We start from the raw sequence: 22,782 nt of genomic DNA, 5'->3' as shown, positions 1-22,782 counted from the left end.
ATCCTCTTCATTTGAAATTTCTGAAACTGGTTCGATAATATTTTGTTTTAACTGATCTCTTAATACGTTCCTGTATTCGGAAAATAGATTAGGATCTTTTTTAAATCGTTTTCTAAGTCGATGAAATCTTTGTTCTGCGATTTCCCTATTATTATTTAGATTTGATGTGTCATGTTTCCAAGGCAATCTAACTTTATAGCGAGAATTTTCATATGTTATATTTGATTCGAAATATTCGACGACTTCATTTTCAGTTGAATCGAAGTTTTCCCTCTTATCAATAAGTCCTGAGTTTTCCAAGTCCCAAAACTTTGTTATTTGTTTGGAAATCAAATCTTCCCCTACAACTACACTGGAAGCTAAAGAGACATCCTCATCACCTTTTCGTCCATGTAGGCACCAGCCGAAAATAGTTTCCACTGCAACAAGATTTTTGCTTAAGCATTTAACGTGTCCCATTACTATGTTGTAATAATAATCTGCACCAATTAGAATGGCAATGGGTTTTTTACAATCGGGAAAATCTGCGAGCATCAAATTTTTTAATTGTCTGTTTTGCTTAATTTCTTCTGATTTAGGAGGTGGAATATCTGTACCTGATATATGATCAGTTACTAATAATTCAACTTCTATTCTAGAATCGGGAGAACTTCTATGTTCTAAAGTTAATTTAACTACGTCATAATTTTTTCGGATGGGAGAAGTATTCCCAAAAGTGTAGACAGTCAATTTTTCTTTTCTTATGACTTCGAGGTTTAACCTGTCCGCTAACTCGCGAGCACAAAAACTTTTCATACTTCCACTATCCAAGAGAAGTCTGGCAAACACCTTTTCCTTAGCTGTTTTAACTTTTATCGTACAAGTCTGTAAAAGAATTGTATTATTTGCATTATGTGAAACGGCCGAAACAATTTCTTCTTTCTGTTCCTTAGTTTGTGTATCATTTTTCGAAATTGATATACTATCCTTTTTAGCACTTGGTGTATTTTTAACTATCGAACTGGATTTAAAACATATGGCTTCTGAATGTTTACCTTTGCAAATTTTACAAACTTTAGTTTGGCGTTGCCGGCACTGTGAGATTTTGTGTTTAGGGGCAGGCAAAGGAAACAACGCGCTTGTTTTTTTAAAATATCTCTCTTCTCATTAACTGTAAGGCATAAACAGGACTCTGAGTCATGGTTTTGAAAACAAAAAATGCAGTTTCGATTTGATGACGCGGCTGCCATAAATTCATGTGTAGTGACGTTTGTTTATGTTTCGGCGTCGGTGGATATCTGTTAATATCTTTCATTTCCGGGTTTGACTTGCGTGGAAAGGATAACGAATTAATCTTTTCTCGCGATTCTATTTCTAATCGGTGAAAGTCTAGAAATTTGTTTAAATCATAGGTTGAAGGATTTTCAGTATTTGTACGATGAAATTCTAAAGTTATATCGTTCGGGACAATTTTTATCAAAATTGGAATAAACATGTTGGAATATGTTTCTGGTTTCACACCGAATGCTAAAAGGCTTCTGACTTGAACGTTAATTGTATCATAAAGTTTTCGCAATTTTGTCACTTCACTTGAACTTTGAACGGGATTTAAATTTAAGAGATTAGAAATGTGTGTATTGATAATAAGGTCACTTTGACCGAATCTATTTTTAAGAATGTCTATAGCAGAGTCATAATTAGCCTCTGAGATTGAGAGACCTGCTATGGCTGATGCTGCGTTTCCACATAAATAAGTTCTCAAGTAATTAAATTTTTCGATCTTCGAAAGGATAACATTGTCATGAATAGTGACCTTGAATGAATTCCAAAAATTCATCCAATCGTTATAATCTCCGGAAAATTTGTGAATTAACAGTTTGGGCAATTTCACATTGCCTTCAATCTGTCTTTTGGTTTCAACTTCTGTAGATGAATTATTTAAATTCGTGTTGATATTTTGAGTATTGTATTTCCTTAAATAACGGTTGATTTTAGACTTCGCTATTATTGTTTTATCGTTATATTCCATAGAAGTGTTAATATCTGAATCTAATTTTGATTCATCTTCAATCAAATTTTGTATTTTTTCATTTAAATCATGTAGTTCCGTTTCTTTACTATTTAACAATTCCAAACAATTTTCTAACTCTTCTTGATTTTCTTCTTTTAAATACTCATCTACATTTTTAATAATTTGAGTTACAGAAGCACGTATATGTGCTCGATCCTTAATTAGTGTCTTCTGTTCCATTTTAATAAATTATCAAAGGAGACTTACCGTGAGAAGTCTTCGCTTACAAAGCTAATCCAAAAGGCGAAAAACACAAATTTTCAAATTAATCAGATTCTTTTCTGGAGCCGATGCACCATTATGTAACGAAAGGTCTAGATCAAAGTCGAATCACTCATAATCCAAAAGACGAGATGCATGGCCTGGAGGGTTTTCCATAAAATTTAATTAAGCTTAATATTTACATATATACAATGTTGGGTAAAATGCCTGAATCGAATATTTAAGGCTCAAAAGGCAAGAACTGAATAGTTCCAGCTAAAATCTCAATCGAATTCTATTGCGTAGTGCATCGAAATTCTACCTTCAAGAAGAAGAATATTTTTTCAAGTCACGTGTTCAGAAGGGGAAAGGTCAAGTAAGCCAATAGATGGACTCCTAACGCCATCTCTTGGCGATATCAAAGAATATTCCTTAACAACGTTTAGCGTCCAGCATAATACCTGAATTTCAAGCTGATGTTTTTTTTTTTTTTTTTTTTTTTTTTTTTTTTTTTTTTTTGCTATTGTAATTCCGTAAAGAAGCAACTAAAGATGTCATTACAAAGATATCGTAGAACTTACAGACAACTAAACGAGTTCGAACGTGGTCGCATTGTAGAGTTGCGTGAAGCTGGGTGGTCATCCCGAGCAATAGGCCGCCACCTGCAGCTTATAGACACTCCTGTGCAAAGATGTTGACAGTAATAGTTGCTACAAGGAAACTGCCGGCGAAATGAAGGCTCTGGAAGGCCAAGGAGCACAAATGCGAGATACGATAAGATAGGATGATTGTTCGCCAGGCCCGAACCGCCCCAACGGTATCATCGTCAACTATTCAATGCACTACAGCCACATCTACACTTCCCGTGGTACCGTCCACCATCTCACGGCGCTTGTCTGAGGCGGGGTGAAGCTTACAGAGGCCCTTAAGACTTTTGCCTTTGACCCCACAACATCGGCGGAGTCGTCTGGAGTGGTGTCGCAGCCGATCATCATGGCTGCCATCAGATTGGCATCGTAGAGTGTTCAGCGATGAATCCCGCTTCACTCTTGAAGCAGATGACCACCGTGTTCGTGTCTGGAGACGACGGGGCCAGCAGTCCCAATCAGCCTTTATTTTACAAAGGCATACAGCCAATAATACAGGCATACAGCCTATGACAACGGTCATCTTAGTTATCCTCCGTACATCTTTAACAGCTCAAAGATATGTTGATACCATCCTGCGGCCGGTTGCATTACCCTTCATGGCACGTCATTCTGGGGCCATTTTCCAACAAGATAATGGCAGGCCACATACTGCTCGCATATCTCTGGACTGTCTCCATGCGGTTAATACACTTCCTTGGCCAGCAAGGTCACCAGATTTTTCACCAATCGAGCATGTCTGGGGCATGGTAAGCCGCTAGATTCGGGAACCACAAAATATCGCAGATCTGGAGCGACAACTGATGAATCTCTGGCAGAATATGTCGCAGAATGACATTAGGAACCTCTACCACTCCTTGCCTCGAAGAATTCAAGCATGTATTGCCGCCAGGGGCGGTTCGATTAATTACTAATTTGAACACTCAATGGGTGATTGTGAGCCGTGAACAGGTACTATGACCTTGATGTTTTAATCATTTTATTATCTGTGTATGAGCTATATACACATTGAGTTTCATCATAAACAACCACTTCCTTCATGGTGCTTCGATTTTTTTGCAAAAGAGTGTGTATCCTAAATCGCGATTTTGAGACATGAAAAACGGAATTTGAATTTCGTCTACTGGCCAAGTAGAACGGGAAATATAGAACTATCCATTCTCTTTTTTTTTCTCTTCTTTTTTTTCCCGCAGTATACATTTTGCGCTCGTTGAGTGAATCTTCTTTGCGCTCATTGAGTTTGATCGCAGGCTTCAAAATTTCAGCTGCAGAATTTTTTTTTTTTGGCTGAAAAATTTGGTGACTGCTTAGGGGATGGAAGGAAAAATTATGCCTTTATCCCATTATCATTACAACGAGATGCCGATTTCAATCTCGACGACCTTTCAAAAACAACTTCTAATTAAAGTACGAGTATTAGCAATGCAACAGAAAAAAAAAAAAAAAATCCAGTTATTTATTAGCAATTTAAACAGACAGTAACAATAATGTACTGTGCAAATGCTTCTAGGACTTTTAGATTAAAGGCTTTCGTTGTACACAAGTCTAAAAGTTTAAGAAACAATTCTAAAATTAAAATTCCCGTTCCTTACGACTCTGACTCTGTCTTGTACTTGGCTAGATAGTTGAATTTTTACGAAATAGTTCCACACGAAAATTGTTCCATTGTTTGTAAGCGAGTTGTTAGAGAACTCTATTTGAAAACTAATCTGCCATGCCATGCCATGCTATGCAGCTATTTTCTGCGATGAAGAGATTGTTTTGAAGTTTCTTCCATCTGAAGAGACTTGTTCGGCTTATCAATGGGGGGGGGGGGGAACGTAAATCTTGCTAGAATTCAAACTTCGTATTTTTCGTTCGCCAGCTGGACATGCTAATCTTTTACACCACGAGAGCGCACATGGACAAATGCGAAAAATCGTTACATTCTCTCCTATTTAAAAAGGCGACCTGGAAGAGGTACGAGACCCAGCTGATCAAATTCAGGTAGTGATGAATTATCATTCTTCGAATACCACTATAGAAACAATTAATTTCAGGCTTATCGCTGTGGGAAACGTAAAAAATCAACAGTCTTCACCGAGATTTGAGCCACTGATTTTCCAGTTGCTGAACGGGAATACTACCACTTATACCGCGAAAGCATGCAAGGGAGGAATGTAGTATTACATTCTTGCATTACTGATCCAGTTAATGTATCAAAATATATCAACAGAGAAACGCATCTATATGAAAATTCTTTGCGCATGGTATTTGAGAAAATGAAAAATTGGTGTGTTTTTGGAAGAAAATAACAATTTTAGGCGAAGCCGGATTTCCATTTTATAAGACGATGGGCCCAATCAAATCTGCCTTTGTCCTATAAATGATTGTCGATAATTACAAAAAGCATTATGATTTCTGTGGTTTTGTTTTAAGAGTCTTATATGAAAACACGTCCCTTCGGAATGATCAAGCCTGAATTTTTCCGCATCGGTCCATAAGGCTCAGGCCTATTGCCTTATTTTCAGGAAGCTCCAAAATTATACCATATTTCCTAATAATCTAGTTTTTATTTATCAAATGTGAAGGAAGTTAGAGTTGATGGCCTCTCAAAAATTGTTCTTCTATTCTAGCCATAGTTTGATCAATCAAATGAAAAATAGTTTTATTTCAGCAGAAAATGCATTCCTACTTAACGAAACAGATGCAAATAAACATCTTCCAATTTCCGCCAAGACTTCGCAATGTTCCCTTCGTTCAGTCAGCGCCTTTTTCGTTATTTGGCAATCACTTACTATACTTGGCTTATTAAAATTAACAGCACTTGTTCCTTCGATGGAGCTGACAATCTGCATTTTCTCAATTCGCAAAAAAGGGGGACATTAAATAATACAATTAATATGTACCTTACAGAGTTTGAAAACTGAATTGTAATTTTAAACTTGAAATAGAAAGACCTTTTTTTTTTTAAACTTAGAAATGTAATTTTGATTACATTTTTAAATTTAAAAAACCGGCCAAAATGTAGGAGTAATTTTGATTTTTTTTTAATTCACAACATTTAAACTAAAATAAATTGATTTATAAATAAATCTTTTTATTTATTATTTTCTTAATGTTATTAGAAAAGGAAAAAAAAAAAAAAGATAACGTCAGAACTTTCAAATTCTATATTTTTAACATGGTAATTGTATTTATATGCGTTACAAATTCTTGCCATTTAAAAATGTGATGAAATAGCAAACCTAGCACGTATGGAAAATCGCTATATTATGATTACCTACATGATGTTTCGGCTTTAAATCTAGGAACTACAGTTAATATTAGTGAGTAGTTAAAGCTATAAAGATACTGAAAGCAACAGAAAAGAATGGTTATGCAAACTGAACTAACTGAACATTCATAATATAGAAGATAACCGGTATTTGCTTTCCATGGGAAGTGGTACGTAGAAGTTTAATGTGGGAGGAAAAAAAAAAAAAAAATAAATCTTAAAGGTTTTAGATTTTAAATTAGGTTCAAAGGGGCGTTTTTTAACGTTTTGTGTGTTACTTTTATTTATTAAATATCATGTTCTTTGCACTTAAACCATAAAATTCAGTTCAACAGCAATGTCGCAAAATAATTTTAAAATGAGCCTATCTTTAGAATTTCCGATATACATTTCCGCGCCCGCAAGATATAAAAGGCTTTTTCCCCCCGCCGTAGAGTGTTGCCATTACTCGCTTTTAAATCGTTGAGTTAAAATACTCAAAAATTCGTTAAAATTTTACAAAATATGAAATCGATAATAAAACAAATTCCAAATTTGGTCTTCCACATGCCCATATTCGTAGGAGGATTACGTCATTCAAAATTCGATGGCTCTATGTACCGTTGTTATATCACAATGCGAGAAATATACATACATTTATGCAGATTTTTCATTGATTAATTTCTTCAAATATAATGCAAGACTCTAACATTTGGTGGCAACAGTTTGAAAAGTGAAACGGGCATTTATAGTGAATCAACGCAAAATCGCAAAACGAAAACAATAGTCCTTCAGAGACAAAGCCCCTTTGTACTAATAAAAAAATTATTTAATTACTTATAGGAAGCAATCTAACATAATAAAGAGGCCACTTCATAGAGTGTATATTAAGGGTATTAAAAGTAATTTAACTAAGGGATAGAACAGATTTTTTTCTTAGGTTTCGCAGAAGCCGTGCTTTCGAAGCTGCATTTCAAACTATTAAAATATTCATTAGAAGTTCAAAGGCTCAGTAATCTGGATTATATATGACGCGGAAGAGGCAGAACTATTCAAAATATGCGTTCTATGGTATATTTCATATTGCGGTTTGTATATGTCTTATGGTAGTTTGAAGAGAACCATACCATGACTATCTGCCCCCTTGATTCCCGCAAACGGAATTTTTTCCTAATACAGAGTAATCAAAGCTGAATGGCTAATGCTGGCGGCGAAAGCTGTGAAAATCTGGAAGTTGTTTCCAGGTGACTGAATAGGCTCGCTGCATATGTGTTTCCCTTATCTACTCCCTAACAGAGAGTAACATAAATACTTATCATTTTGCCTATTAAAATCCTATACGATTTGGTTTTTTTGATTACGGCAAAGCACTCGAGGGCTATGCCTTTGTTGAGGACTTTGTAAGGGAAATTGGCTAGTATTCATACGTTCCACATGGGGAAAAACACGAAAACGCCCATGCAGCCTGCCCGTTCGCCTGGATTCGAACCTCGGACCGAACTACCACTATTCAGAGAATTTAGCGTTCGGCCGCTGGAGGGCTTAGTCTTATACGTGGGCATAACCACCTTTTGGCGGTCCAATAGAATGTTTACTCTCCTAAGGGTAGGAATAACGAGAGCGTATCCTGTGCAGGCCTTAAAGATTTAAAATGATCTTTGTTTATTTGTACTGGTGCTATTTCTGTTTGTGACTGCCTTATTTATGTTACAGACGATCCGCTAAAAGGTGATAATTGAAAATTGCTGTTCAACAGTTGAAATAAAATTTCTAATTTTACGAATTTTCACAACGTAGTTGGTGACCTGAAAATATCATGTGCGGATTGGAAATTGAGTTATTTAAAATCTTAGCGGGAAATGCTTTGACTACCGTTTCAGGAATTTTCTTGAACGACTAGAATTATGACAATTCAGTAACATTACTTAAAAGATGCTTTGGTTGAAGAGACTTCATATGTTCTTATGTGAATAAACTGTTCGCTATTAAGTCAGTAAAAAACTGTCATAACATAAAAGCGTTACAAAAATCACATAACGAATGCGAAGTGTAAATCCGAAGTTTAAAATTTCTTAATATCATAACAAGTAATTGTGGAAATTTGCTACATCCGATAATTTTATAAAAATTACTAAAAGAGATGAATCTGGAATGCTACAAGAAACTAGAATCAACTTTTATATTTGAACTATATTATATTGTCAATTATTCGATGACCAATAGGATGCTATCACATTTTTGGTAATTTTTTCTCCAATCTGAAGCGAACTGGCTTTAGTCATCAGGCTAACACTAGTATGCCCAACATCGAAGTAATTCCACCGAGGAGGATGTTACACATATTGCTTTTCTAAAAACACTTATTACCAAATAAATATACCTCGGGATACCTCTTTTGGATATCACTAGCGCTCCAGCAAGATATGGGATCAAAACTCGGGAGTATCTCATATTATTTGTTTTTCTTTGTTTACCAGATTACAGCAAAGCACTCGAATTTACATTATACATGAGAGGAAAACTATGAAACGGCCTTACAGCTAGCGATTTTTTTTTATAATGAAAATCTCATGAAAGTTTTAATGAAAATTTAAGCAAGTTCATGTATTCTGAAAAACATTGCTTCTACAAAATATAAACGAAGAAAAGTCAATTCTCTCCCTTAGAAAAATGCTTTTAACACCTTTACTACGTAAAAATTGCATAGAAAAAATTAATAATTATATTTAATTTATATGTTACACTTTAAGTTATTTGTTTTGAGAGATTTTTCTCACTCCATTCGAATGCTTTTTTTAATTTAAAAAAAAATTGCATTGCACAAAACCTTTTATATACCCATTCCCGTGAAAAATGAATTACGATTGATCTAAATTACAATGTACGCTATGGTTCAGTTTGCAAAATATTTTTTTATTGTTATCAGCATCTTTTATGGCTTTATCTACTCACTAATATTGACTGTAGTTTCTGTATTTAAAGTATAAGATTGAATTAAATGATCAAAATCCAGTGACTTGACTTGCCATATGTGTTACGCTTGCTATTTTACTTAATTTCAAAATAATAATTAAGAATTATGAATGAAACAATTTTTAAAATACCTGCAACAAAATTGAATTTCATTAAATAGTAATTCAAATGATAGTGGTCATACTGAACACCATGATAAACTTCTTGAATATTTCGGATTTTTTTCTAACCGATCATAAACGAAGTTTTTATATAATTATCATTTCCATCTTACTGAATCTGCAGGACAGTAGTTTTCCTGCGAATAGATTTTGCTTTTGCACTTCTAGAGCATTTCAGTTAAAAATTAAAGGGATACATAAAAATCTTGAAGTACACCGCACACAGTTTACATGAAAATTAATTGTTAGAACCGTACACATATCAAATGTATTTCGTTAGATGCAGAAATAAGCGCAGCAATAATTTTGTGCCATTGAATATATTTTATAATTGCTGCAGAAATGACCTTAGAAATATCTAATCTTAAAACTACTGAGCTTCGGTTCATAATAATAAAGCATTTACAAATTTAGATCGTTTAAAAATAATTAAAGAATTCTTTAATTTGCAGAGTATTTTTATTTTATTTATTTTTTAATCAAAGTTTAGAAGTTCTGTAAAGAATATTTTAATATTAACATTCAATAACCTCTAGATAGACTTTACCAGATGACAAGTTTTAAATAGCCCCAATCCACAAGCACACTACAGTCACAAACACCCATGCTTTATCCATGATAAAAAACCAAAATTAACGGCATAGGAATCAGACTCTGTAGCATTTTTATATTTGTAAATATGCAAAGATGTTAAAGGTCCAGAAAAACCTTTTACAGTATAGGGGCTGGAGGTATGATCTCAAAATTTAATTATAGTACACTAATTTAAAGCATAATTCTGTACTAATTTATTTTTCTGTGTTTGTAATAAAAATACTTAAGAAGATATTAATGTATCACAAGAAAAGATATTTATAAGTCATTATTTAAAGAGTAAAAGTACTCCAATGCTGCCTTTTCAGCTATTGAAAGTTAACTTTTTATATCTAACGCATGATAAAATAGTCATGCTACACACATATGCAATCAAAAAGAGGCACTATATAAACAAGACATTGTCTCAAAGACACTGTATAAACAAGACCATAATTTAAAAATTACAAGATATGAATATTTAAAGTTGAAAGTTATAGATATAAAAATAAAAAAGTTAAGAGTTTTCATTTTAAAAACAATTCCTTGGCTTAACTTGATCAATTTAAATTTATCACACATCAAATTAAATATACAAGATGCCAATTAAAATCACCAATTAATTTATAAAGGAGACAGATAAAGATATGAATGTGAGGGGGGAGAATTGAAAATCTCATTTAACACAAAAGTTAAATTCATATATGACTAAGTTTAATGCTCAGTATATTCAAGAAAACTGCACAGCATATAGTCATGTGGTTTCTTGAGTGTTTCATTCAAATTCTCCATAGAGCAATACCATCTCACACTAATCATTTTCCTAAAAACTTGCCATTACCTCTTGATTATATGCCTAATAAGAATGTCTGATAATAGTTGATATATAGCACAAATCAGGGCCTGTTTTATCTTCGGAAGTACTGCCATTTGATGGCATTATATTCCCATATATACAGTTGACAGAAACTTAATTGAGATAAACTATTATTTACAATCATCTATATGCATTATTGATTCCACAATTTTTATAATCTTCATTTTAAATAGCCCCATTCCACAAGTACACTACATTTACAAACATCCATGTTTTATCCATGATCCAAAACCAAAACTAATGTCACAGAAATTAGGTTCTGCAACATTAACATTTTTATACTTATGCAGAGAAGTTAAAGCTTCTAAGACATCAAAGAAATCTTAATCTCTTAAAGCTACCAGCAAAGACATCTTAATCTCTCAAAACTAACATCAAAGACAAGCATAATCTCTCAAAGCTAAAATCAAAAACACCCTAATCTCTCAAAGCTTCTAAGACAATACTGCTAGCTTCACGATTTTGCCATTAGTGATCACAGTTTTTAGTTCTATTCAACAATGCATTTTTGCTATATAAGTAAATATCGTTTCTAGTTAGTGTGAGGAGCTAATACCTACTTAGGGTAAATATTAGGTGCCCCCTCTCTCTTCTACATAACATAACATATATAAATATTGCCCCTTCGCAATCCTAGTTAGCTTTACTTAAAAGATGTTTGAATGACTACTTAAAAGATGTTTGAATGTTTGAATGATGGATTTTATAGGCATAGTCTATAATTATTTTAAAATAATTTATTCTCAATGACACAGTTATACTTTAATTTATTAAATTTTTTAATATTCATTGTTTTACTACATTTAAAACATACATAGGAAAACACTCAGATATTATTATATACTTACTTCATAATGAGTTAAAACAAGTTCTTTATTTTTTACTCGAACATGCAAAAATTCAGGCACATTAGGTATAGGATCTTCACCATCCAAATTCTGGAATAAAAGTCATTAATTCTAAAAGTAAGCATACTTAAAATGCAGTCAAAATTTCAATATAATGCAATAATGAGATTTAAAGAAATTCAATTCTACAGTTTAGATAAGACTTCTTCAACATCTATGTTCAATACATAAATCAGGCAGAATACTAAATGTTTGAAAATATAAATTGACAATAAAAACTTTTAAATGGTGCACAAAACATTATCCCTCTTAATCAATTAATCAACTGTAATTTATTCATGTGACTGAGAAGCACAAAATCCCTTTATCCCTATACTATTTCTACATTTTTTGGAGATTTAAAGTGATTTCAGTTAAGAGAGTCACACAGTAATGTCAATTTACAAACAATCACCTAAGCTTCATATGATACCTAATAATGATTATACATGTGATACCTAATCGTATGTATAATTTAATTGTAATGCATACTCACATTCTATGAGCAAGCTGTCAAATACAGATAAAAACCTGCATATGGAAGAATGTTAGCTGCCTCTACAACATTCTTAACTGCTACATCAGGGTCAAAGATTATGTCCTCTGATAAAACCAACTACAGTGATCAAATTGAACATGAAGTGTGGTAAATCTTTAGCTCACTCTCAACTGAAATGTTGAAGAAAAAAGTTCTAAAGATCAAGAGGTACATAAAATTATGTACTCAGTGCTAGGGAATACATATGAATCCCTTTGATAACTAATCAGGACAATTCAGTGCACTGCACTAAATTACAAGGGTTTGAAATATGGGTACAAATTCATATAGTTATACACTGTGCAGTCTTCTCAGCTATCACAAGATAGCAGAGAAGCTCAGATTATGTAATGCAGCCATACTTAAAAGCTGACAATATAAAATTAATAGACATAATAAAATATCAAACACAGATTATTTTTAGTCTTATTTAACCATATACGTAATTGAAATGAAACACTTAAAAAAACAGGACATTAAATTGGGAAAATGGAAGGACAAAGTCATCTTGTAACCCAAGGCAACCTTTTCAGCTTTATTAGCCTGTTGCAATGGCTTCTCAAATAAAAATATGCATTAACATTCATGCACACAGGGTGACCAAATAGCTATGACACTTAGAATAGAGGAGACTTCTAAAGGAAGGGAAAACAAAACTGACTGAAAACTGAAAGTAAAAAAGCAGAAAAGAGAAATATATATGTTACAATTTTTCCCTTCCACATTCATATATAATATTAATTATAAATATTTCTCAATGTTCATTTTTTCAAATAAATTTGATTTCTTCATTAAATGCTTACAAAATTTCTATATGCAATCTACTAAATATTCTAATTCACTAACATTGTTTCTTTCGTTCATTTCAGAAAAAGAATTCCTCTTTCTTTATAATGACCATGGAGACATCCATTAACCCATTGGTGATTAATGAACACCTGCTTCTATCTAGTTCAGGTTTAGCATTTTCAGGCATAAAGCATTTTCAGACACAAATACTCATATTACAGACACTCATACACAGCTAACATGGAATTAAATTGTCATACTTTTATGAAAGCCATCCAATCAAATATTTTAAGCATAACAATTTTTGTTCAAGTTTTAAAAAATTATTATTTTTAAATGGAATTAACAGATATGCATCATGATCTAACTTAAATGCATAATATTTTGAATGAAACAACTTTCTCTTACTAACCTATAGCAATCGCCCAGCATGCATTAAAATTTCAATACATTATCCTCAGGGTCTCCATTTATCACAAATAATCTCACACATATTTCAGCCTCTCTATTTTAAAAAAAGCATTTATAGCAGCCAAAAGTCGTTAATTCAGACACCCATAATCCGGAATGATCTATAATCCGGACCTCAAAGCTAAAAACTTTCTGCGCATGCGCCGCGTTTACACATGCGCATAGGCGTTTACGCGTGCGCGTAAGACCTTTACGACTGCGCATATGCGTGTGCGTAAGCGCAGAATACATTTTCGCGTGCGCGTTTTATGTATAATGGACGGTATAAGCTAAAATTATCTAATTATCTATTTCAGTTAATGTTGATGATTGCATTGTTCCTTAATCTTCGAATTGGATCCGGCTTATTATTTTTTGCAGACTGTAAGAGCAATTTTATAAAAGTAAACTTGAACTTTCGGTTATGTCAAATAGAATTTCCGATGCTGGAGCTCCCAAAGGATCTACAAAACGAAAGTATGTTTCGATGTCCCTCAAACAAAAAGTGGAATTGCTGCAAAGTGGATAAAGACATGAAGAAGGTGACAGAGAGGTTAGTGAAAAGGAAAATATTTCGATTGATAAATTAGTCGGTATTTTCGGCACAGCAATTACGGGACTTGAACAGCGGAACTTTGTAACTGAACAAGAAATTATGTCTGTTTATAGAATTAAAGAGAAAGTATTATCACATAAAACGAAGCAACTTAAACAACTTACATTGAAAGAAATGTTTAATAAAGTAAACAAATAAATATTAAGCTTTTTTTGTAAATTTTGATACCCTTTAGATCATAATTGTTCTTTTTTTCATAAATTACGGTTTCATATTTTTAATTTTAGAATTTCTGCATGCCATCATACGAGATTTAAACTGATGATCTATAATCCGGAAAAATCGATAATCCGGAATCGCGAAGTCCCGACGAGTCCGGATTAACGACTTTTGACTGTACTGTCCTTTCCAAACTGTTTATATTTTCTCTTTCTCACATAACCAACGTCTGTTATTTAGGTGCTTTACTGTTGATATCTAAATGCTTTACTGGCTGGACCATCACATCTGATAGGCTTTAATTTTTCAACAGTAATTGACATCTTTAGAAAAAAGGGATAACGTTAAGAGGCCGTGCAGAGAACAGAAGTTTGTAACTGTCATCAAGCTTTCAGATCTGGAGAGGATGATTAGTTTGTGAATTAATGATAAAATACTGATTAAGAGACAATTGTTCACATCTTAACTCAAGAGCTGGTTCGTAACAATCAACATAAAGGCTAGATACGAGATGTTCTGAACGTTCTAGAACAAATTCACGAAGCCTGATGATAATTAGGATCTAGTTTTAATAAAGTTGATGAACGTGTGGATCCATAAACTACTGAGCCATAATCTAATTTAGAGCGAAGGAGCGCTCTATAAATGCGAAGTATAGAGCAACGCTCTGCATCCCAGGAGGTGTTCGCCAAGACTTTTAAGAGGTTTAAAATTTTGAAACACTTCTTTCGCAAATACTGGATATGCGAAAGGAAGGTTAGCTTTCGCTCGAACAATCACTCCTAACTTCACTTCTGATGCAGCTGGAATCTTTCATCCACAAAGATACAACTCAGACTCAGGATGAAGACCTCGCTCTTTACAAAAGTGCAAAGTCTTCTCTTTTGAAAACACAAATCTTTGTTTTTCAGACCATTTCTGGATTCTGTTAATGACAATCTGCAGCTGTTCCTCAACACACCACATATCTGCAGCACAGCAATTTATTTGGAGGGCATCAACGTACAATGATCCTGAAACGGTAGGAGGAAGTTCCTTTAAATAGAATTTATTTTTAAATTGAACAAAGTAACACATAAAATGCAACCTTAAGACACACCCTCTTTTTGTTCAAAGTTATCTGGCAAAACAGAGTCAATCTTTATTTGAAAAGTTTTTGCTTTCAAAACGTTCTGAATGAAAATTGGAAAGTTGCTGCGCAAGCCACTAGCATGAAGATCCTGTAATATACCATATCTCCACACGCCTTTTCCATGTCAAAGAAACAGCAACAAGATGATTTCTTTTTATGAAGGCTTGACGGACAGATGTTTCCAAAAGGAGCATATTATCGATCATCATCCTCCCTTTTCTGAATCCGCTCTGATAAGAGATTACGTTGTTTTTGTCCAAATAATAGACTATGCGGCAGTTTACCATTTTTCCAAATAGTTTGCAAATACAACTCGTTAGCGCAATGGGTCGACAGATCAAGAGATTCTTCAGGATTTTACCTGGGTTAGCTATGGGAATGATAATAGCTCTCTTTCATGCACTAGAAAAACCACGCTTCTTCCACACTCTGTTATAAAGGGTGAGAGGGCAGTCAATGACTTACAGGGAAGATGCTTCAGCATTTCATAATTCACACAATCTAAACCCGGACTAGATCTATGTGCCTGCATCAAAGCTGTTCTTAGCTCAGAAATTGTGAATTTCGCTTTATATGGCTCGGAGATGGGAGAGTTGAATTTAATGGGAGCTTTCAGAGCGTCATTTAACAGAAAGAAATGCCGGCAGGTAGCTGCTGCCATTAGAAACGGCAGCAAAATTCTCACCAATCGCGTTTGCAATTTCTTTTGTTGCGCTGATCACTCAGCCATCTTTTTCCAGAAATGAAAGTGATTGATCTTTGTACAGTCCGCATGCTTTTCTAACTCTTTCCTATACTCGTTTACTTGATGTAGTGAATGTTATTCCAGACATAGAAGACATCCACGAATCCCTTTGGTTTTTCCGCCTCACTCTTCTTGCATTTGCTTTAGCTCTTTGTAGGCTATAAGGTTTTATAAAGTGGGGTATTTATGAAAAACTCCTCAAGCTTTTCTCTGTTGCTTCAGTGTATCTTGGCATTCACGGCTCCAACATGGTTTTGAGTACTTAGGAAGCTTTGTAGATGTTTTCGGAATAGAGACACTTAGTTGCTTGAATAATGACATCCGTAACTGCTTTCACAGCATCGCCGATTGGCACATCGTTTACCATCTCTTCTGTGATCTCTGCAAGAGACGAGAAGAGTTCCCAGTCTGCCCTAGTAATTATAAAACGGGGAGATCTTGACGAGATGGATTTACTCCATCTCGTGTGATATATACACATATGGGAAAATGGTCACTGTTATAAGGATAATTTCCAACACTAAATGTGAAAAAAGGCAAAAGAGATGAGGAACAGATGGCAAGATCTAGAGCGTGAAAGATTCTTGTACGCTCATGGGGAAGTAGGTGTTCTGACCGTTATTGAGGAGACAGACTTCGATCTTCAATCATTTGCTCAATTTGTCCGCCTCAGGGGTTTCTATCCCTACTTCCCCAGAGTGGACAATGTCCATTTAAGTCCCCTTTGGATAACAACAGCTTGGCGGCCTGTGCTTACAGATATAAGACTAGAGGGATAGTCAAGTATGCCGTTCAAACTGTATGCCGACTGCCCCGCTCACATGCTCACTTACAAGATTATCTTTCCTGGTGAAAGACTACCACCAAAACTTGGCTTGTTGAAGAGGTTTTTGTAAAGTCTCTTGAACTACCAAGCACATAGGTTGATGTAAATCTATCAATTTTTACATTTTCAAGATTTTGGTGGAAGCCACGATAATTTCATGAAGTGAGGGTGGCCATTAAGCTTGAAGTTTGTTCTTTCTGTGCTTTTTTTTAATTATTTTCGTGGAAGTAGGTGTTTGGAGATATCCAGCCCCTCTTCCACGGTCGTCTCAGAACCTATACTGTCTAATCTGAGGTTCCCAAAGGAGCTCAAACTGGGATTTCTGAGAGGTTTTGAACTTTTCTTTGTTTTTTTATTATTTTTACTTAGGTTATCTTTTGTTTCTCTGTTCTGTTGAACTTTAATTGTTGATGTTACTGATTTCTGTTTATATATATACATTCTGGACTGGTTGTTTATTTGGTAAGCCTATTGCTATTAATTTAAAGGATTTTAATGCACCGGCATAGGACAAATATTTTTGGGGCTGTATATCTATTACTAATTTTCTTGCTTCTGCATAAGATATGTTTTTCGTTATTTTTATTGTCAGCACCTCTTTTTCTGATTCTACTTCGGACATTGTCGTGAGAGTGCTGTGTGGTTTCCTTTGCAATTTGCGCATAGTGATTCAGCATTGCAATTATCGCTGTCATGGCCTTCCACAGAGCAACGCGCACATATGATTTTGTCACCACAGGACATTTTCAAATGGCTAAAACGATGGCACTGAAAAAATTGCAAAGGGCTTCATTTGTAAGGTCTTACGGGGCAGTTTAAATACCTCGCCTTAATACTTTTTGGCAGATCAGGCAAAATGAAGGTCAGGATTATGTGTTATGTACTAATCAACTGACCTTCGTGCATCTTGAGCCGCCTGGCAGCACAGGCATTCTGGTCAAACAACTCAGAGACAATTTCCTCTTTTGAAACATAACGAGGTCGAACTTCTGAGATAACACCACGAGAAAAATTGAGTATTTTATGTGCTGACACTTTAACGATTTAATTTTAACATCGATTTGCCCAAGTTTGTTCAAGCCAAGGATTGTTGCAGACTGAGTAGCTGATATAGTTTGAATAAAGGCCCATCCACACGAGTACGCTCGAAACGTAGCTGACGAACGCGCTTTTACGTTACCAGCGTAAAAGCGTCCAAACGAGTACGCTTGCGAAGAGTGTGTTTAACCAATAGAATTATTTTGCGCAAAAATCACGTGACGCTGTAATATAGCGTCAACAGAGCTGTATCTTATTACTTCGCTGTGCTTCTGTATGTTTGCGGCAAGTTGTCCGAATCAGATGATTTATATATATATATATATGTAGTGCCGATCGCTTGGAGCTGTGATGAAAACCAGATGCCGTGACGTCATTCTCTCTACGAGCTGCGAAGGCGCCAAGCAAAAATTAGGGAAATTACCGTTTTGAGATGATAGACGATTGACGTGAAAGCAGAGACGCTGCTTCTGTTCAAAAAGAACTTTGACGAATCATTACTTGTTTAATTCTCTTAAATGTTAAATTTATGTAATAATCGTTTGTCTAATTAAAATGTCTTTCGTTAATTAATTTGTTCATCGTTTAAAATCCCCACAAAAATTTTCTCAGAAGTGGGATAGCACTTCAGCACTCGAATGAACTGTAGTTTTACCTGCTTTCCTGGATTACTACCGGTTTTGAAGAATAACTGTTGCTGTGCTGGATTGTTTTACGATGTATAATCAACTATGTTTCGAACAAAAACCTCGTCAAACTCCTAGGAATGTATGCTGATTTACCTGAACCTAAACTGCGTAATAGTGAGTAAATAGTGTGCGGCTCTATTAAGGACTGGAATTAATTTTAATAATACTGGATGTCAAGTGTCAAGACGTGAATTGTGGCCAAAAATCCATCGGACATAATCTGTTTGTACTCGCCTCTTGTCGACAGCATTTGTGATCCATTGGATGGTATGGAAGTAATTTGTTTCGTTTCTGTTTCCGGATTATAGAGCCAGGAACATCGTGGTTTACCATTATATGAAGTGAGTGATTTTCTCAATTTTATTAACTATGTTTCTAATTGATGTGCCGGGAATGGAAGATGTCCTGAAAAGTGAAAAAGCGCATAATATAAAATTATTACACAAAATAATATTTAACGATGTGGGCGACAAAAATAATCGAAAAAGGTTAAGACAATTTAGTGGTTTCTCTTTAGAAGAGAATAGTAAAGAACTTAATGAAAAACTCGAAAAAATCAAACAAGATTTTCAGGCTTATGAATTAATTTCCATTGCCAATGTTTTATGCATTGATAGCTCTGGCACACAAGATGACTTAGCTACCCGAATTGTTACTTATCTGAATAATTTAGAATTGCTTAAAAATAATGTAATTTTAGAAGAAAGTGAAAACGAAAGTGATTTAGAGGGTGTGGATGGTGGGGATAAAAATGAAGTAGATGATAATGTTCGAGATGAAACGAAACTAAGAAACAATTCTGGTGCCACAGTGAGACAACTTCCTTCCCAATGTGCTAATGATAATATTCTTAGTACAATTGAAAACAAGTCGAATGTATTTCATAACTGTAGTATAAATGTTACTATTGAAGACATCAAATCTTTTGTTGCTCAATTTGATGGCCAAAACCACGAAAATGTCAGTAGTTGGGTCGAAAGTTTTGAAGATGCAGCTACCATTCTTCAGTTAAATGATTTACAAAAACTGATTTTTGCTAAACGCCTAATGACAGGCAAAGCAAAACTATTTGTTCTTAGTGAACCAAAGTTGAACTCATGGTAAGTTTTTAAGAATGCCATTCTTGATGAATTCCGGTCTAGCTGCAATTCGGCCGAACTGCATGAGTTATTATCAAAACAAAAAATGAAGAGCAATGAAACATTTGATGAGTATTTTTTAAATATGAAAAGAATTGCTAAAAATGGTCAAATTGAAGATGTTGCTTTAATACGATATGTTATAGATGGTATACCAGGCTCCGCGTTTAAAAAATCTTGCTTGTATGGGTCACAAACATTAATTGATTTTAAGAACAAATTGAAGCTTTATCAACAGATATGTGATGATGAAGAAAAGTCGCGAACGTCTAAAACAAAATTTGAAAGTAAACAAAAAATTGAATCTAGGCATAAATATGACTCAAAAAATTCTGTTAACCAAACAAAGCGTAACATAACCGATAGTCGAGGAACAATTCCTGAAATTAAACGCAATACAACCTGTTTCAACTGCGGTGAAAGCGGTCATATTTCCAAACAATGTGTTCATAAAGATAAGGGAGTCAAGTGTTTTAAATGTAAAGAATTTGGGCACCGAAGTTTCGATTGCTCAAATACGAATTCGAAACCAGAAGTATCAACCGTGAATATTGATGTAGTCTCGAAGTTGACCAAAGAAGTAAAAATTAATGATGTATATGTAACCGCGTTAATAGACACAGGAAGTCAAACTACTTTGTTATGTAGATCGACTTTTGATAAACTGAATATCGAAGGCCTCGTGCCCGTAAGTTCAACGCTGAGTGGGTTTGGTAAATGTCAAGTAAAACCTCTAGGTTTCTTTAAAGGTAATATTAAAATTAATGATTTCCAGTGTACTGCAGATATTTGTGTTGTAGACAACAATGTAATGACACATGAAGCCATTTTAGCTTAAACGTAATATTAAAAGATGAAATATTAATAAATGAAAATGGGGTTACCATAAAAAGTAAGTCACAGAGTGTAGAGAAAGTAAATATTATATCTGTTTTACCTGTTGACCTAGCTAGTAACGAAGACGAAATAAACATTGCACCTAGTGTTCCAAACTACTTTAAAGAGACTGTTCAACAGTTAGTTTCGAACTATATGCCATGTAAGACCAAATCTACGGACATACAGTTAAAAATTTTCGTTAAAAATAACGAACCAGTATCGCATCAACCGCGTAGATTACCGTTTGCGGAAAAGAAAATTGTTGAAACCCAAATATCCGAATGGCTAAAGTCAGGAATTATAGAACAGAGTTTTTCGGAATATTCCAGCCCATTGGTCATCGTTAAAAAGAAAGACGGGACACCAAGAGTTTGCGTTGATTATCGTCGTTTAAACAAAGTTGTCGTAAAGGATAGATTTCCCCTTCCCCTGATTGAGGATATCCTAGACCGCCTTCAAGAAACACGTATTTTCAGCACTATTGATCTCAAAAATGGCTTTTTTCACGTGGACGTCGAAAAGGAAAGTCGGAAGTACACATCATTTATTACGCATGAAGGACAGTACCAGTTTTTGAAAGTGCCGTTTGGACTCTGTAACTCACCAGCTGTATTCCAGAGATTCATAAATACCATTTTCCGACCGTTAGTTAACGATGGCATCGTTTTGCCGTACATGGACGATATCATCATTTTGTCCGCCTCATACGAAGAGGGAATCGAGAGGCTGAGTCAAGTTTTAAATCTAGCGAGTGAATACGGATTGGAAATAAATTTTAAAAAATCGCAATTCTTAAAGAAACGAATTGACTTTTTAGGTCATGTCATAGAAGAGGGTAAAATTTTCCCATCCACTTTGAAGACGCAAGCTATTATAAATTTCCCTGAACCATCTAATTTAAAACAGATCCAAAGTTTTCTTGGGCTGACAGGGTATTTCAGAAAATTTATTAGTAAATACTCTATAATTGCCAAGCCACTTAGCGACCTGCTAAAAAAGGATATTAAGTTCGAATTCGGTGAAGAACAAAAGATCGCATTCAATCGTTTGAAATCAGCGCTAGCTGAGAAGCCTGTACTTGCAATTTATAACCCTAATTATGAAACCGAACTACACACAGACGCCAGTATAGAAGGATATGGGGCGCTTCTAATGCAGAAACCCCCAGGTGATAGCAGTTTTCACCCCACTTATTTTATGAGTAGGAAAACCTCTGATGCAGAGAAAAAGTACTCAAGTTACGAGTTGGAGGTCCTCGCGATCGTAGAAGCACTGAAAAGGTTCCGTGTTTACCTTTTGGGAATTTCATTTATGATAGTGACGGACTGTTCAGCATTTCAACGGACGATGGAAAAAAGAGATTTAGCGACGCGTGTTGCTCGTTGGGCTCTGTTGTTACAAGAATTCGATTATGTTATAGAGCATCGTAAAGGTGTTAGAATGCCACATGTAGATGCTCTAAGTAGAGCTCCTGTAAACGTCTTATGCATTTCTATTGAAAATATCTTACCTAAATTAAAACTTGCTCAAGAAAATGACACTGAAATAAAAACCATTAAGGAATTATTGAAAACCTCAAGTTATGAAAATTATTGTAATAGAAATGGCGTACTATACAAGTTTATTGACGGTAAAGAATTGATAGTCGTACCGGAAAGTATGCAGACTGAAATCATAAAAGATGCTCACGAGAAAGGGCACACCGGTATCAAACATACAGAGAAACACCTGGATGAATACTATTTCATTCCCAAACTTCGGCAGAAGATAGAAAACGTTATCGCGAATTGTGTTCATTGCATCTTAATAAATCGTAAAGCTGGGAAAAAGGAAGGATTTTTACATCCGCGATTCAAGGAGGACATTCCATTGCATACTTATCATATAGATCACTTGGGTCCTCTGGAAAGTACCCATAAAAACTACAAGCACCTATTAGTAGTGGTCAACGCCTTTACTAAATTTACTTGGATTTATCCAACAAAATCTACGACCTCAGCCGAGGTGATAGCGAAGTTAGAGAATCAGAAGGCCATTTTTGGAAGCCCTTGTCAGATCATTTCTGATAGAGGAACGGCTTTCACATCCAGTGAGTTTTCTGACTACTGTGCTAAAGAAGATATTAAACATCATCTAATCACCACAGGCCTGCCGAGAGCAAATGGACAAGTCGAACGA

At 34.7% G+C, this 22,782-nt stretch overlaps 1 protein-coding gene across 3 annotated transcripts in view; it reads right to left on the bottom strand.

The window, feature by feature from the left end:
* Positions 1 to 22,782, bottom strand: part of LOC118201253 (pre-piRNA 3'-exonuclease trimmer-like) — a 189,055-nt gene that overhangs the window by 70,462 nt on the left and 95,811 nt on the right. For all 3 annotated transcript variants that reach the window (XM_085817201.1, XM_085817203.1, XM_085817202.1), the window contains one exon: positions 11,566 to 11,655. In XM_085817201.1, coding sequence (XP_085673327.1) covers positions 11,566 to 11,655 — 90 coding nt within the window. The remainder of the gene's footprint in view (positions 1 to 11,565; positions 11,656 to 22,782) is intronic.

The sequence above is a fragment of the Stegodyphus dumicola genome, chromosome 5 (assembly GCF_044657685.1).
Source record: "Stegodyphus dumicola isolate Sdum_Otavi_A_Nest chromosome 5, ASM4465768v1".
NCBI classification, from domain to species: domain Eukaryota; kingdom Metazoa; phylum Arthropoda; class Arachnida; order Araneae; family Eresidae; genus Stegodyphus; species Stegodyphus dumicola.
This window is presented reverse-complemented; position numbering and strand designations above follow the sequence as displayed.